This window comes from Anas platyrhynchos, chromosome 20, assembly GCF_047663525.1.
Source record: "Anas platyrhynchos isolate ZD024472 breed Pekin duck chromosome 20, IASCAAS_PekinDuck_T2T, whole genome shotgun sequence".
Taxonomy (NCBI): domain Eukaryota; kingdom Metazoa; phylum Chordata; class Aves; order Anseriformes; family Anatidae; genus Anas; species Anas platyrhynchos.
The window spans coordinates 11,461,631-11,477,062 of NC_092606.1; the positions used below are offsets into that span (position 1 = coordinate 11,461,631).

The 15,432-nt window shown below is 55.3% G+C and overlaps 2 protein-coding genes across 2 annotated transcripts in view; one reads left to right on the forward strand and one right to left on the reverse strand.

Moving 5' to 3' along the window:
* The first annotated feature begins 1,985 nt into the window (after positions 1-1,985).
* FZD9 (frizzled class receptor 9) lies at positions 1,986-4,406 on the forward strand. Its single transcript, XM_013096118.4, has one exon. It carries the CDS (start codon positions 2,182-2,184, stop codon positions 3,931-3,933), a length of 1,752 nt encoding a protein of 583 aa, XP_012951572.2. The 5' UTR covers positions 1,986-2,181; the 3' UTR covers positions 3,934-4,406.
* A 4,671-nt stretch (positions 4,407-9,077) lies between these two features.
* BAZ1B (bromodomain adjacent to zinc finger domain 1B) overlaps positions 9,078-15,432 on the reverse strand; it is a 51,955-nt gene continuing 45,600 nt past the window's right edge. Inside the window, exons 17-19 of the mRNA XM_027445983.3 lie at positions 13,674-13,825; positions 11,906-12,009; positions 9,078-11,302 (exon numbers count right to left, since the gene is read on the reverse strand). Of these exons, the coding sequence (XP_027301784.1) occupies positions 10,936-11,302; positions 11,906-12,009; positions 13,674-13,825 (623 nt within the window). The 3' untranslated portion in view covers positions 9,078-10,935. The remainder of the gene's footprint in view (positions 11,303-11,905; positions 12,010-13,673; positions 13,826-15,432) is intronic.

A 15,432-nucleotide genomic window follows, 5' to 3' on the forward strand; every position in this document is an offset into this window, starting at 1 on the left:
ATAGTCACCACTGACTGCCACATTAACTGTCAGTGCACCGAAAGGTCAAGATTTGGCCAAGTTTGGGCGGGGGCAGTGGCACAGTTGTCCCCCCCTCCTGCCCCCACAGCAGGGACTGAGCCTCCATGCAGCGGGTATGTGAGGTGCTGGGGAGGCCTCATGGATCCTCTGCTCTCCACATGGGGCCCTTGGGCCCCCTGGGCATCCCGTGGGGCACCTGAACTGGTGTCAGGGTGGGGGGCTTCCCAGGGTGTCACCCTGGGGTGCAGGGCGGAGTTGAGCAGTGGCCACTGCTCCGCATTGAAGGGAGCCCCCTGACTCTGAAAAGCCACGTGTTGCTCTTGGCTGGGCTGCAGCACCCCCTGCCAAGAGCAACAGTTTTACATATTAAAGCAAAATTAAATTAAAAGACATTTATTTGTGAGTTCGCTCCCCCATTAACCCTTCACAGTCCAGGCAGCAGCTCTGGGAGCTGCAGGGGCAGCAAGAAGTGTCCAGATAGATTTTTTTTTCCTTTTGCACAACCCCACTGGATGAACGTGCAGGAGGACCCAGTGTAAGCAAAATGGGAGGCGGCTCAGACAAGACGGCACTGAAAAGGCTCAGGCACCCTAAGGCCCTGCCAGCTGCCTCCTGTGGGCACTGCTGTGCCCACTGCACACCCAACCCCCTGCTGGGCACTCAGAGCTGTTTTCTGACTCGTGGTTCTTGCCATGTCATGTTTCCAAGTTTTTCTTAGCAAACGGGTCCATAAAGGGATGCTGGGTTTGCCTCAGCTGCAAGAAGCTGGGACCTGGGCTTTGGGGTGTAGGGTGCCCTGAAGTGGTGGCAGTGCCACCCTTCGGTCCCTCACCCTATGTGGGACAGACAGCCCAGACATGGGGCCACATCTTGGAGTGGCCGAAAGGGAGGAGGAGACAAGAAAAAGACAAGGGACCTGTCCTAGTACCCGTTATGCTGATGCCACCCTAACTCAGCCACAGCATCATTCCTGGTGACATGGCTGTTTCTGCCAAGTGGCCCATGGGTGTGGATTTGCCCCCAAATCTGCCCTGCAGCAGGGAAGAGGAAAAAAAAAAAGCCAATGTCACAAATGCCCATTTCTTGGAGCACACAAGGAGAAGCGTGGCATACCTTACCCAAGGCACAGATGGCCTGAACCTGGGTGCTGTTGAGTGCCAGCTGGGTGTGCAAGCCAGTGCTTCCTGAGAGTAACCCCAAGCCGATGGGACACAGCTCCAGTGAGCACCCCGCTATCGCTTTTCCCTGATTGTCATCTCCCAGTGGCACCAGAGCTGGGCGAGCAGTTGCCCTGTGATAGAAGGAAATTCCAGCGCTCTGCTTATCTACCACACTGTTATAGTAACTGATAAGCGGCTCCCATGGAATTTCCTTATATCACAGAATTGGGTATGTTTAAATAATACACTGCTGGAGTGTCAGCGTGTGGATGGCGATTAGGAGCAGCGCTGACAGCCTGTTATTTCGTTACTAAATAAACAGCGGGGCTCGGCGCTGTCTGCAGCTGTCTGAATGCCTGGGAACAGCGCTGCGCCCCGGCGCCAGCCCGCACCCCGTGCGCCGCGGGCACCCCCGGTTGCCGGCCCCGCTCCCGGCGGGCGTCCCGGGGACCCCACCTGCATCGCGCCGGCTCCCGGTACTGCCCCGCCGCGCCCGCGGGGCTGCTCTCCCGGCAGCCCGTCCCGAGCGGGCGCCGGAGACAGCGACGAGACCGGGCCACCGGCCGGCACCCCCCCCCCCCCCTCCCCCCCCCCGGCGCCCTTGCCCGGGCGGCACCGGAGCCTTTCCCGGGGACGCCGGGGCGGCCGCGGCACCGGCCGTGGGGCTGGCTCACCACCGCCGCCTCGGGCCGCCCTCGCCCCCCACGCGCCGGCGGAGGCGAGGCCCCGTCCCCGTGCCCGCCCCGGGGGCGTGGCGGCGGCGCGGGGCGGGCGGTGCTGTCCCGGGGCCGCCGCCTTGCGCGGGGCTCGGCGGGGCTCGGCGCGGCGCGGGGCGGCCGCCGCATGGGGCGCGGGGCGGCGGCGGGCGGGGGGCGCTGCCCCGGGGCGGCGCCGCCGCGGCAGCGAGCGGCCGGGCCGGAGGCCCGGGGGTGGCGGAGGGCGCGGGCGGGCCGGGCCATGGCGGCGCTGTAGCCGCGGGGCCGGGGCCGGGGCCGGGGCCATGGCGGCGCTGCGGCTGCGGCTGGCCCTGTCGGTGCTGTGGCAGCTGGCGGCCGCCGGCCGCGGGCTGGAGCTGGGCGCGCTGGAGGCGGCGCGGGGCCGGGCGGCGCGGTGCCAGCCCGTGGACATCCCCATGTGCCGCGGCATCGGGTACAACCTGACCCGCATGCCCAACCTGCTGGGACACGAGAGCCAGCGCGAGGCTGCGCTGAAGCTGCACGAGTTCGCGCCGCTGGTGGAGTACGGCTGCCACGTCCACCTGCGCTTCTTCCTCTGCTCCCTTTACGCGCCCATGTGCACCGACCAGGTGAGCGCCAGCATCCCTGCCTGCCGCCCCATGTGCGAGCAGGCCCGCCATAAGTGCGTCCCCATCATGGAGCAGTTCAACTTCGGCTGGCCTGAGTCGCTAGACTGCGGCAAGCTGCCCACCAAGAATGACCCCAATGCCCTCTGCATGGAGGCCCCCGAGAACGCCTCGGCTGCCGAGCCCCACAAGGGCCAGGGCATGCTGCCTGTGGCACCCCGGCCCTGGCCACCGGGCACTGCCGAGGGCCAGGGGCCTGATGGGCTGGGGGCCTGCGACAACCCCGAGAAGTTCCAGTATGTGGAGAAGAGCCTCTCCTGTGCACCCAGGTGCTCCCCTGGGGTGGATGTCTACTGGTCCCGGGAGGACAAAGACTTTGCCTTCATCTGGATGGCTGTCTGGTCTACCCTCTGCTTTGTCTCCACTGCTTTCACCGTGCTCACCTTCCTGCTTGACCCGCACCGCTTCCAGTACCCTGAGAGACCCATCATCTTCCTCTCCATGTGCTACAACGTCTACTCAGTGGCCTTTATCATCCGCTCGGTGGCAGGGGCTGAGAACATCGCCTGCGACCGGGAGAATGGGGAGCTCTACATCATCCAGGAGGGACTGGAAAGCACGGGCTGCACCATCGTCTTCCTCATCCTCTACTACTTCGGCATGGCCAGCTCGCTCTGGTGGGTCATCCTCACACTCACCTGGTTCCTGGCTGCTGGGAAGAAGTGGGGACACGAGGCCATCGAAGCCCACAGCAGCTACTTCCATATGGCCGCCTGGGGCATCCCGGCTATGAAAACCATCATCATCCTCACCATGCGGAAGGTGGCAGGGGATGAGCTGACAGGGCTGTGCTATGTGGGGAGCATGGATGTCAGCGCCCTGACTGGTTTTGTCCTCATCCCACTCTCCTGCTACCTGGTCATCGGCACCTCCTTCATTCTTACAGGCTTTGTTGCCCTCTTCCATATCCGGAAGATCATGAAGACAGGCGGTACCAACACAGAGAAGCTGGAGAAGCTGATGGTGAAGATCGGTGTCTTCTCTATCCTCTACACTGTCCCGGCCACCTGCGTCATTGTCTGCTACTTCTATGAGCGGCTGAACATGGATTACTGGAACCTCAGGGCCCTGGAGCGTGGTTGCGTGCCCCTTCCTGGCCGGCGTGCAGCCAACTGTTCCTTGGAGACCTCGGTGCCCACCGTGGCTGTCTTTATGCTAAAGATTTTCATGTCACTGGTGGTGGGCATCACCAGCGGGGTGTGGGTATGGAGCTCCAAGACGCTGCAGACCTGGCAGAGCCTGTGCAACAGGAAGCTGGGCATGAGGACTAGGGGCAAGCCCTGCAGTGGGGTCAGCTGCAGCGGGGTGCACTGCCACTACAAAGCCCCGACGGTCATGCTGCATATGACCAAAACAGACCCGTATCTGGACAACCCAACGCACGTCTAGAGCAGGGTCTGCTTCTCCCTGGGGCCGGCATGCTGGGAGAGCGAGTGTCACGGGTAAGGGACGGGGGAGTGCAGTGGAGCCTCCCGGGAGTCCACGCTGGAGCGGGAGCTGCCGGGTGCAGGGAAGGGGCGAGGGCAAAGGCAGAGTGGCAGGAGAGTGAATACACACTGGTTTGGGGGTGATGAGGTCTGCGGGACCCGAAGGGAGCTCCCTGGGCACCACTCGACCCTGAGAAGTAGCTGCTTTTTCCTAGAGATTGTTTTGGTTTTGTTGCTGTTGCCAAATCCAGTGACTGTTCTAACGCTTTCTTTGGGGGGGGTAGGGGGGAAGGCAGCAGGGGCTGGGGCAGGAAGGGGAATAATCCAGTTTGTGTTTATTTAATTCTGTAATTTATTTTAGATTTTTTTTTTTTTTTTTAATCATTAGCTGCAAGGAATGGAAAAAACAATAAACCCTGGATGTGTTATTTCAAACTGAGCCTCATGCTGTTTGGAGGAATTCGAGGGGGTTGAGAACAACCACATGGGAGCCCCCAGGCTTGGAAGGAGCTGAGGTGGCAGACCAGGGGCCATGGTCCCCGGGGACAGGCAATGTGATGGGTGCATGACTGCCAGGCTGCAGGGGAGCGTCCCCTCTGCCGTGGTTGGGACCGATCACCCCATGCCCTTCTTCAGCATCCCAGGTGCTGGGCTGGGGGGGGCTCCCTGCACCCCACGCCTGGCATGGTGACCCTCTGCATGGGGAGCATGCAGCTCCCTCTGTCTGGCTCAGCCCCACTCAGCACTGTGGCTTCTCCATGGCTGGGCTTGGCGCCTGCTGCCTCCTACTGCAGGTTTCTTGTGTCGCCCTGATGAATAATCTTTTCCACTCTGTTGCTCAGTAGGTGATTCGTGTTGGTACCATGAGATGCTGGGGTGTCTGTGCCAGGTGGGGGGGATCGGGGCACAAGCAGGACCTGTGGGGCAGTGCAGTGTCCAGGCAGTGTGGCTGGTTGGGAGCTAGGGTGCTGGGCTCGGGGTGGGGGTGGGAAAGGGCTTGGCTTTGATGTGCCAAACAGAAGCCTGAGGTGTGGGTAATGGAAACTTCTGGGCAGCTTTATTTATCCCATGCTCCAGTTACAATCCCATCTCGCTTTCCCCATTGTCAGGAGGGAAACTCAAGCCTCAGCTGGTGCTCGTCATGGCTTCTTGTGGGGCGGAGCTGGGGGCTGTCTGCACCACACCGTGGGCAGGGTGGAGTGGCTGGGGCACCAGGTGCATGGTGTGCACTGCCAAGCCTGGCTCGGGGTAGCTCTGCTGGGACTTGGGCGCAGGGGCTACTGCCCCGTGGAGGGAACCAGGGCGCGGCTCATCGCAGTGGAGGGCAGCACTGCTCTGGGCCTGCTGGGCTGGGCTGTGTCTGGTCTGTGCCTGGCACCAGTGGGGAGCTGGGCTCAGACCTCTCCGTCTTAATTAATTAGCCAGCACTGGGGCCTTCCCGTCCCTCTTTCAAGAGCAACAAGTCTGTGAGTGAGCCTCCTTAGCACACCCAGGTTAGCACCAGCTCCAACAAAGGCCTTGAGATCACAGCCCTGACAAGAGCTGCCAGCTTAGGAAGCTGCTTGTGGGGGCAGCCATTTCCCCTCCCCACATCCCCTCTGTATAGGTCTCTCCACTGCCAACCCCAGCAGGGCCAGGCTAACAACATGTGCTTAGCATGAGAGCAGCCCTTGTACCCTAACCCAGTCACGGGGAGGCTTCCTCATCCCTGCCAAGCACCCTTGGGCAGAGGCAGGGGCTAGTGCTGACCCCAGCCTGTCCTGGTCCGCCTGTCTTACTGCCACCCTGCAGAAGGCTGCTGAAAGAGACAGGCAGAGCTTGGCTGAGGGAGCTGCACCCTTTGCCCAGCTGTAGTTGGAGGAGCAGTGGCAGGGGCCCATGGCCAAGGGCAAGCTGTGAGCAGCCAGCCCTAAGGCTGCAGCACGGATGGGTTACACAGCCCCAGCCCCTTGCCTGCTGCAGCCACTGAGCTCAGCAGGGCTTTGTGCGCCAGGGTTGTTGGTGTGACTGATGAAACAAAGTGCCTTTAATCTATGCCCCCACCGGTGCTGGGGGGACTGGGACACTGGGAGAAGGTGAGTGATACTGTCTGCCACCCCCAGGAGTTGGTGCTGCTGTCAGCCACATCTGAGCAGAGCTGGAGACAGCACTGACATGCAGTTGCCAGCATGCAGCTCCTGTGCAGGGGCCCTGTGGTGCTAGGGCATCCCTTGGCACCCAGTGGTGGGTGCCCTGAAGCTGGGACGTCTTCTTGTGATGCTGGAGCCCAGCGGGTGCTGAGCAGGCAGATCCCATTCCCATTCCCAGGCTGGTCACAGTGGTCCCAGGCCAGGGACCCCCATGTTGTACCCCTGCTGCAGGGCTTGGGTGGGTGGCGTTGTAACCTCCTGGGATCTCTGGCCTGCCATGGAGGGTCTGTTTGGGCAGATAAAAGGGCCATGACCTGGGGCAGGAGAGTCAATATTGGCTCCAGGACAGGCTCCAAAGTCCAGCGCAGGGAGCTGGCTGACAGGGAGCTGGGCAGTGGGCAATTCACCTGGGTGCCACATGCGTGTACCCGAGGTGCAACCCATGAACCAGCCATGCTGCTACTAAGGGCCTTGCCAGACCTCTGGTGTGCAGGGAAGCATGTGGTGCCAAGGCCCAAGCTGGCTCAGTGCAGCGACAGCATGAACACAGACACAGCACAGCAAGAGCAGCAGTCCATGTTCCACCTCCTTGGGTGGCTTGTGGAGTCTGGTGGGGACACCCTGCCCTTGAGCACCCTGGTGCTTGCCAAATAGCTCGCTGCCTCTCAAGCACTCACCCAGATAAGTGCATGCTGCTGGGCCCCAGCTATCACACAGTGGTGGAGCTGCCGGCGCCTGACTACTGCCTGCTATCAGGCCCAGCAGCCCAGCTGGCTCCACTGCAGGCCCCAGGAGCTTAGCAGGGCTGGCCCTGCTAGTGCCACAGAGCCAGACCAAGCTGGAGATGCCCATCTGACCTGCCTTCTGCTGGGGACCCTGCCTTTGTCACAGCAGCTCTCAACATTGTGGCACAGACCACTTTGGTGTCACTGCTTTTCTGCAGCTCCTCAAGCCCAGGGTGTGTTGTGGAGAATCAGCTGCCCATCCCCCCACACCCCCAGCTCACCCCAGACCCTGCAGGCCATCTCCCCTCCCTACTTGGAGCAGCCACAAACACAACCAAACCACAGCAACCCCCCCAAACCACTTGCCAACACTTGTGCACTCAGCCCTCACAGGATTCGAGCTGAAGCTGGTCTGGTTTTAAAGACCAGGCCGAGCTCGGCCCTGTCCCATCCCCACAGGGAGCCCTTCTGCTTGCCTGTCCCAACTGCCTGAGGCACAGGAGGCAAGGCTTCAGAGGCTGAGGCCACCCCAAAGTCCTGGCCCAGGCTCCTGCTCCCACTCCCCAGCACTCCTGGAGCTGCAGACATTATCGCCCCTGCCCCACAAAGCAAGAAGGTCCCGGGTCCCTTCAGCAACAGAAATAAATTCTCTGTGCTCTGAAAAGGTGCTAAAAAAATCCCAAGTCACATGGACCATTAGTTGCTTAATATTAATCATTAAGCTTCAAGGAAGCCGAGATGGGACCCAGGCAGAGGGTCCTTGTAAGCCACTCCCTGAGGCCATGCTGCAGATCCAGAAGATGCAGGCATCCCCAGCCCTGGCTTGTCACCCAGAGCAACAGTGGGTGCAGCTGGGACTGCCATTGCCCACCAGCCTGCAGCACCAGGGGTGCCACAGCTGCCTGCCAGCACAGAGCAGGGACAGCTATTTATAGGACACTAATGCCATGCAGGAGCTGCTATAAAAAGCGAATCTCAGAAAAGGTCTTACAGCAGATGCTGGTGTGAGGTCTCCACACTGAGGCCTGGACCCATCCCAGCTTGAGTCATGCTCTGGTTCACCCAGGTCCTGTTGCACATCCAACAGGCAGAACCTTTGCTTGTGGTGTGGGGATGAGGCTTCTCCAAGGAAAGCATTATTTATCTCTTGCCAGTAATCTGAAAGCCCACAAAGCCCTGGGAGGAGGAGGGGGTCTAAAGCCCACTCAGCCCAGCAGATCTGGACCCCACTTGGCTCAGATCAGCTCCTGAGCACTCCCAGCTCTGCTCCTAAATAATCAGGACAATGGCAATACCCAGGAAGGCATCACACCTCTCACCTTATGACACTGGTAGAAGTACAAACTTTGACCAACACCTTCATTGTATAGCTGACTGGTTGTACATCAGCAACAACGGGTTATTTGGCCTCGTGCTGAAGCATGGCAGAGCAGTGTCCCACTCACACTGGGAAAGAGCCGATGGCTCCCCTTGGGAGCCATGCTTTTCAGACACAGCAGGAACAGTCCTCACTGATCTCTGAACTGCAGCAAACAGGGCTGTGGTTACAAAATGCACATTAACAGACCTAGGGAGGAAGTTTAGATGGCAATCCAGCCACACAATGCTGAGGTGAAAGAGCAGTTATTTAGCTCCCCTCATCACTCCCTTTTATTCCCTTCAGAACAACCCACAGTGCCATGATGCAGTAAAGAGCCCCGCATCTTGCTGCAGGAACAATATCTGCAGTCCAAAGGAAGAGAACGGAGTGAAAGGGGCAGCCAGCTGAAGGACTGCTCCCTCCTGACCCTTTCACTGTCCAGGAGGAAAAAGAACACATCCCCTTGTCTTTGGGGAGGACAATCAATAGGGCCAGCTCAAAGCACACACCTCCATGCCAGCAAATAACCTTCTGCCCAGCAAAGCTTAGGAAAAGGCATTGTGCAAAGACAGCCCCATCACAGAAATGTTAACAGCAGCACAACCCACCTGTCTGAGCAGGTACACCACCTGGACCAGAGGCACAGACCAAGAGCTGGTATAACCAAATGTGAGCAGAGCTCAGCCTATAAAATGGTTCTACAGAGTTGTAAGCTGACCTAACCCAGACTCAGTGCTCCTTTGATCCTTTTCTCTGTGCCTCCTTTTTCCCTCCAGAATTAAGACAGCTGTATCACTTCTGATGCAGGCTCTGAGGAAAGCAGAGCTCTGTGGAACATGAGATGTCTCAGTCTTGCACAGAGGGCACCTACAAAGGACTTGATGCAAGACAGTTTTACAAACACAAGTACATAATGTTTATTTTTTAACTTTCCAATTTATTACAAGTACAGCCCTTAGCAGACCACCCCTCCCACCACAAATGACATTTATTTTTAAAAAACATACAGTTCCAAAGGTTTCACTGTGTAGGACCTGCAGAAAATGTTCTCTATTAATAGGACAAAACATAGCCTCTGAAGGGGACGTGCGAAATACAAACGTCAGTGCTATTCTGTGGGACATGGAGCTGAGGCTGGGGAGAGGGGAAGAGGGAAGTGGCTGGAAACCTGTCTAGTCTCAACAGCCATCAGTCCAGAACTGAAACAAATACCTGTTAATAAAAGAGTTCACAAAACTAGGCTGCAATTTTTTAATCGAGGATCTCAATTTTATTCTCAAATCACAGGAGCCATAACAGCTGCTTTTGTTTTTCTGTGTTACAAAACCAGTATAGAACAGCACTGTGACTAGTTCGTTCTAAACTGAAGAATTCTATAATAAAAAGTTCAAGCCTTAATTGTATGATCAAAACCTGTAATGATGGAGAGGGAGAGGTGATTAAAGAACATTATTTTCTTAGAGAAAAGTCAGTATCCCAAGTGGCAGAACCCACTGCTGGGGCCATGGCAGAGCAGCCTCCCAGCAGGACAGAGCTTCCCCACTGGTCAGCCTGTGTGGGACGGTCCTCATGGTGCTGGGGGGGTGCAAGAGAGGTGACCTAGGGAAGGTGTTACTACAAAAGGAGATGAGAGCATGGCTAGAGAGGGACTGGGAAACCCCCACCAACAAGTCCCCCAGTGTAACTCCAGCTACTGATAGGAAAATGAGTTTTCAGAGGGGGGAAAATATACAGCAAACACAATTTGATATAAACTGTACATGTGCCAAAGCAAGACAACAGTATCTTACAGATGTTCTTTATACAAGATCACAGCTAGAAACAAGCCACTTTTAATAACTAGAAAATTACTTTAAAAAGTTACACAGAACATGTTTCTGCTGTTCCCCTTGCCCTGGAGTGCCCTACAGGGTGTGCAGAAAGACATGCTCTCTGGTATACTTCTGGCACTAGGTTCATCCAAAGGGCTACATGATTGTGTGCTGTTCAAGGTGAGCAGGGAAACCAACTGCCTATTCTCTGCAACTTATGTGTGGAGAGCTGATCTCAGAAGAACTCTTCAGAGCACAACCTCCAGAGATTGCTCCCTAGGGGTGGGGGGGAATGGGGGGGGGGAAGCAAGAGCACCTTGAAGCCAATTGTATTAGGATGCTGGTGAAAGCTGTGTCTCTATAAATGTAAGTGCTTGCTCGCCCTACACGACCCTTCAGTGGGGGCTCAAAATTAATACCATATAAATATATACATACAAGAACTAGCAGCCCATTGGCCTGATCACACCCAGTCTATCTGTGAAGCAGTAAGATCCCTCCCTGCACGAGCTCAAGGCTGGTTTCACATCACAGGCAGCAGACAGCAAAGGTTCCACCATGCTCCAGTGCTGGCTGCTTTCAGAGTGGAAGAAGTGGCTCGTTCCAAGAAAGCCAAGAGCGCCCAAGCTAGAGCGGACTTCACACACTTTGGCTAGGCCTTTCCCTTGCCCTCCCACCTTCCCCTCCTAGCAGGACAGACATGTATGAGCTTTGTGTATTTTGCAGGAAGCAGTTAAGTCATCTCTGCTCACTCAATGGATGACCAAATATTTGAGGAAATTGCAGAAAAAATAAAGCTAGGACACGCCAAAGGAAAGGCTGTATTAATAGAGAAGTGCCTGCTGCTTCCTAACTCCCTTCAGACAACCCATCCTGCTGCCCAGCAGCACCAGAAGGCCTGCTCCAGCTCTGGCTCTCCCCCTAGTTCCCCCCCATCCCTCATTTCTTCCTTTTCCGCCCCCGGGAATGTTCAAGGGGCTCTGACTCACTGTCGCCTTCCTGCTCCTCCAGTCCCTGGCACCTGGCAGAGAGCTTCTTACGTTTCCTGCGTGCATACGTGTGGCCAGGAAGGTGCTTGTGCACCATGTCGATCAAACATTGTTCTGTCTTCTCCAGGCAGGACAGTACATGACTCCCATTCTGGTTGTAGCACTCAGCATTGGAGAACACCTGTTTGATGTCAGAGAGGAACTCCTGCACTGAGCGGTAACTGCCACAAGAGCACTTGCTCTGCATAGTCTGGAAGTCCATAGGATTGCTGATGACCTCAAAGTAATCTTCGGCTTCTTCTGTGGTCACTGGCTCCCTGACGAACGAAGAGCCACAAAGATAGGAGGAAAATGACGGGCCCTGGCACTGTGCAGTGCAGAGCTGTGGAGGTGTAAACCACCCCCACCCCCTTTGCTGAGCAGTAGCCCCAACCTGCACCCCCTGCAGTGCCATAGCAAACCCACAAACCTCAACAGCACTACAGTGTTAGCCCTGTGCTGGCTGCAGTGCTGAAGACAGAAATGACAGCAGCTCATCCTTCTGCCCAGAGTACTGGCCCAGGCATAGGGACTGGTACATGGCAGGTAAGGCTATTTTGTCTCAGTCAAGCCTCCTACAGAGCACCTGCAAATCCTGGGGTCTGCAGAAAGCACTGATCCCATCCTCCCCTCTCTGGCTCATAGCCTACCACCCTCTGTTATACCACCTCAGAAGGGCCCCAGGTCTTCAGTCCAGCAGAGGACTGAGAGTATGGTGATTTCTACTGGAGCAGATTCACTCCAATCTGTAACTTGCTTTTGAAACCCAGGTCTCACAACCAGCAAGTGGATCCAGCAGGACTGCATCATGGCTATCCTACACCTACACACAGCCCAGGTACAGTCCTGTGCACATGGAGGAGGAAGCTACCTGCCCTCACCTGAAGGGCCAGCTGAAGCGGTATTTGATCAACTTGCTGAGGATTTCCTCACACTTCTGCAGTTCAAGGCTTTGGCGACGTGTTGTCTTCTTTGTTTGAATGACCTGCCCACACAAAGGAGGGATGCTGTTAAAAGGAGGGGAACCACCATGGGCTGTAGTATTCATTAAACAGTTTCAAGGCCAAAGTAGTTGGTTCTTAACAGACATTTTCTTTTCAATTCTCTTGCTTACAAGCCAGTGTCTTTTGGGGTGGAGGATACATAATACTGCTGCACAGAAACAGCTCAGCTCTTTCAAATGCAGACATCTTCCACAATAATCAAGAGGCAAACGGCTCTGCTACAGGGCCATGTTCATGGTAACAGCCAAGACACACGGTGGCAGCTTGAGTTACAGAATGGGAGCCCCATCCATAAGCTCTGATGGGAATAGCTCACAGGCTGCTTGTGTTTTCTCCTGGCACAGCAAACTTTTTCAAGATAGGTTTAAAAACAACAGGGTCAAAGGAAGCAGGCAAATAACATGGACAGCAAATGAAGAGTGTAAATTCCCTCTCTGAGCCCCTGGTGGACAGCACGTGAGAAGCAGAGGGGGAAAGCACTTGTGCTACTGTACTGAGGGCCAATTCCAGAGCCTACTCTGCCATTTTAAATACCAAAGAGCAGCTGATGCCTCAAGTGCTGCTGTCCGATACAGAGGCAAAACACAAGGTCAGCCATTTGCCCACAAATCTATAGGTCAGCCACCAGCACAGCGACATCTCAGCTCTGACCGTCCACAGCTCACGAGGCACTGCTCTGCTTAGGGTACATCAGAAGGCTCCACAACACAGGGAGCCATTCCTGAGAAAGCTTTGGACTCTTTCCAGAACAAATAGTAAGTGAAAGAGCCCTAGTCAGAGTTCCTGACCCAGCTGTTCCAGTAAGATTTTTCCCACTTGAACATCTCTCTAAGCAGGCTGTGGCAGTCCATGCTGGGCTTGCTGGTTTGGTTGCCCTCCAGTCTGCAACAAAAAACAGCTAAAAAGATGCTGCAGATCAGCACAACCAGCCCACCCACACCCAGCACAAGAAGCTGTGAGCCCAAAGACCCCAGTCAAGACCACTCGAGAGGAGTGACAGGATACAGCCACAGCAGTGCTGCTCAGCAGACATATGGCAGAAGCTAGTGACGTGGTCCACAGGGCTAGAGTATCCTCACATATCCCCTGTGGTGCATCCCTCTTCAGGATAAACAGGACAGTATGCGGCAGCTCCACCCCAACTAGCACGCACGCACAAGATTGCTCAGGAGCAGAAGGTTTTATTCTTTAAATGTCAAGTGAAACCTAAGCCAGCCAAATTATATCCTGGAGGTTGGGGAGTGACCATACGGACAACAACTGCCAGAAAATGGCCAAGGCCAGGGAGTGAGGGTCCTACATTGCTGGCATTCTCTGAACATGCAGGACTGCCTTCAGTCCCCCCCATCTCTCTGTAGAGACATATGGATACTATTTAAAACCCTTTAACAAGCTGCAGGCTGCCTGCTAATCAAGGAGGGACAATGTGTGGAAGCGGCTGGGGAAAGATGTCTGGCATATCTCTGCTTGATTTGCACCGGGCCCTTAAGGATATGTCTCCTTTGTTAACCCGCCTCCAGCCCAGCATGGGTTACACAATACAATTCAGGGCATTTATTTGGGAAGGGGAGGGGAGGAAGTGTGACACCTGTTTCGTTTATAACTCATGATGTGAGCAGCCCCCAGGGAGCAATTTGGCTCTTACCAGCTCATCAATGTCTGCGCCGTTGACAGGTGCAGCCCGCTGCTGGGGTCCCCTGGCAGGATGCAGCAACTGCTTCTTCCTTTGGTGCCTTCCCTGCCTCGAGGAGTACATGGCTGTGCTCTGCTTGCCCCGGGCTGCCTTTCTGGGTCTCACTGAAACACATAAGCCATGGGCTTAGAGGCATGGGTTAACCTGGAATCAGAGATCACAAGCCTTTTCCCCAGACATACACACCAGGTAGTCTCACTCACAGCACAGAGAAACTACTGAACCCACGGATGAGGGGAATGATCCAGCTTCTCATCACCATCCTCACCCAGCACATGCCCATGTCAGCTGTGCTCAGTACCCCTCTTCAGATGAAGTATGCACTTCCCGTCCAGAGGCCAATGCTGTCTGGCAACAATCTTCTAACTAAGGGTGGTCACACAAACCAACCCACAGTCCTCTACTTCTAAGGGACATCTGGGGGCTTCCAGATACTCTGCCACAGGTATGGCTTTGCTTGCTTCCTGCGTGTTGTGACAGAAAGACCCTCTGCCTGCAGAATTAAGTGCCGAATACCTGACACATCAAGACTTGAGGGAGGGTGGGAGAAGTAATGCAAGGATGGACAGTTGTTTTAAATATAACTGCAACATCTGTTTTGAAAGCACTGGGTACAGAAACCTGCACAACTGCTCTGGTTTCCTGCTGCCCCCTTGTTCCTCAGCCATTTGTGGATGGGTTCTTTTCCAAACATTTATGAACGGCCCACACAGTGGGATAAACCAGTTGCTAAGCCCCCCTGAAAAGTGAACTGTGTGCACAGGGAGTGTCAACTTACCGCAGCAGGGAGCTGCTCCACGTGCTGCAAGTGGGAAACAATAGGATTTTATCCCCCAAACCAGGGCTGCTGCATTATGTCCCACAGTAATGTTCCTGCTCGTTTGCTAAGTCTCCCTGTCAGAGCCCTACAATGATGGAAATGCAAGTGTGCTGTTCAACTCCCTTGTCTGAAGTTTCTCTCATGACCCCTGTGTATCAGGAGAATATGCTGGTTTTCGTCCCCAGACAAGCTCCTTCCACCTGGTCCCAAGTGCTTCAGCAAGCTGCATGCAGCATGCTGTAGCACTTTATCTGCAGCCTCTAATCCAGCCCTGTCCAATAAATCATCTTGCCAGGCTCCCCCCGCAGGATAAGTGTGCGTCAGGGCAGTGGGACGTCTGTCTGCTGTCACTCCTGCTTGTGTGTCAAGCAGGAGGCACGTGCTAGATGTCTGACAATCCAACATTCTAAGTTATATCCCTCAGGATAAACGCCACATGGATTAATGGGACTTGTCTATTAAAACAAAAGTTTTCCACAGTGACCTTTCCATGTCAATGCTCTTTAAAACCAGGAGTTGCATTTAGTACTTTATTTTTAGCAACTGTAACTCTTCCGCTATTGTTTGGAAACCTTGGCTTTGCTCCTGACTTGGCCATGCAACATGGACTGAACATGCTCCAAGTGTGGACACAGATACACCACAGAACAACAAGCAGCATACATAGCTAGGGTATCAGTGAACATCCCTGAAACTATAATGAAGCAGGGGAATCAAGACTGATAGACACAGATGGAAACCCTTGAAAGAACATGGGATAAGCCTTTAGGTCCCAGTCTCTGAATTTCACCATCTGCCCTGGTTAAGACAGTCTGAAGCTAATTTTATGTTAGTCAAGGGCATTTTGACTGAAAGCAAATGCTGGGAGTACACCATTCCAACACTGAGCTT

What these genes read in the sequence shown, in the direction of transcription:
- FZD9 (XM_013096118.4), top strand. Translation starts at nt 2,182, where the DNA reads ATGGCGGCGCTGCGGCTGCGGCTGGCCCTGTCGGTGCTGTGGCAGCTG.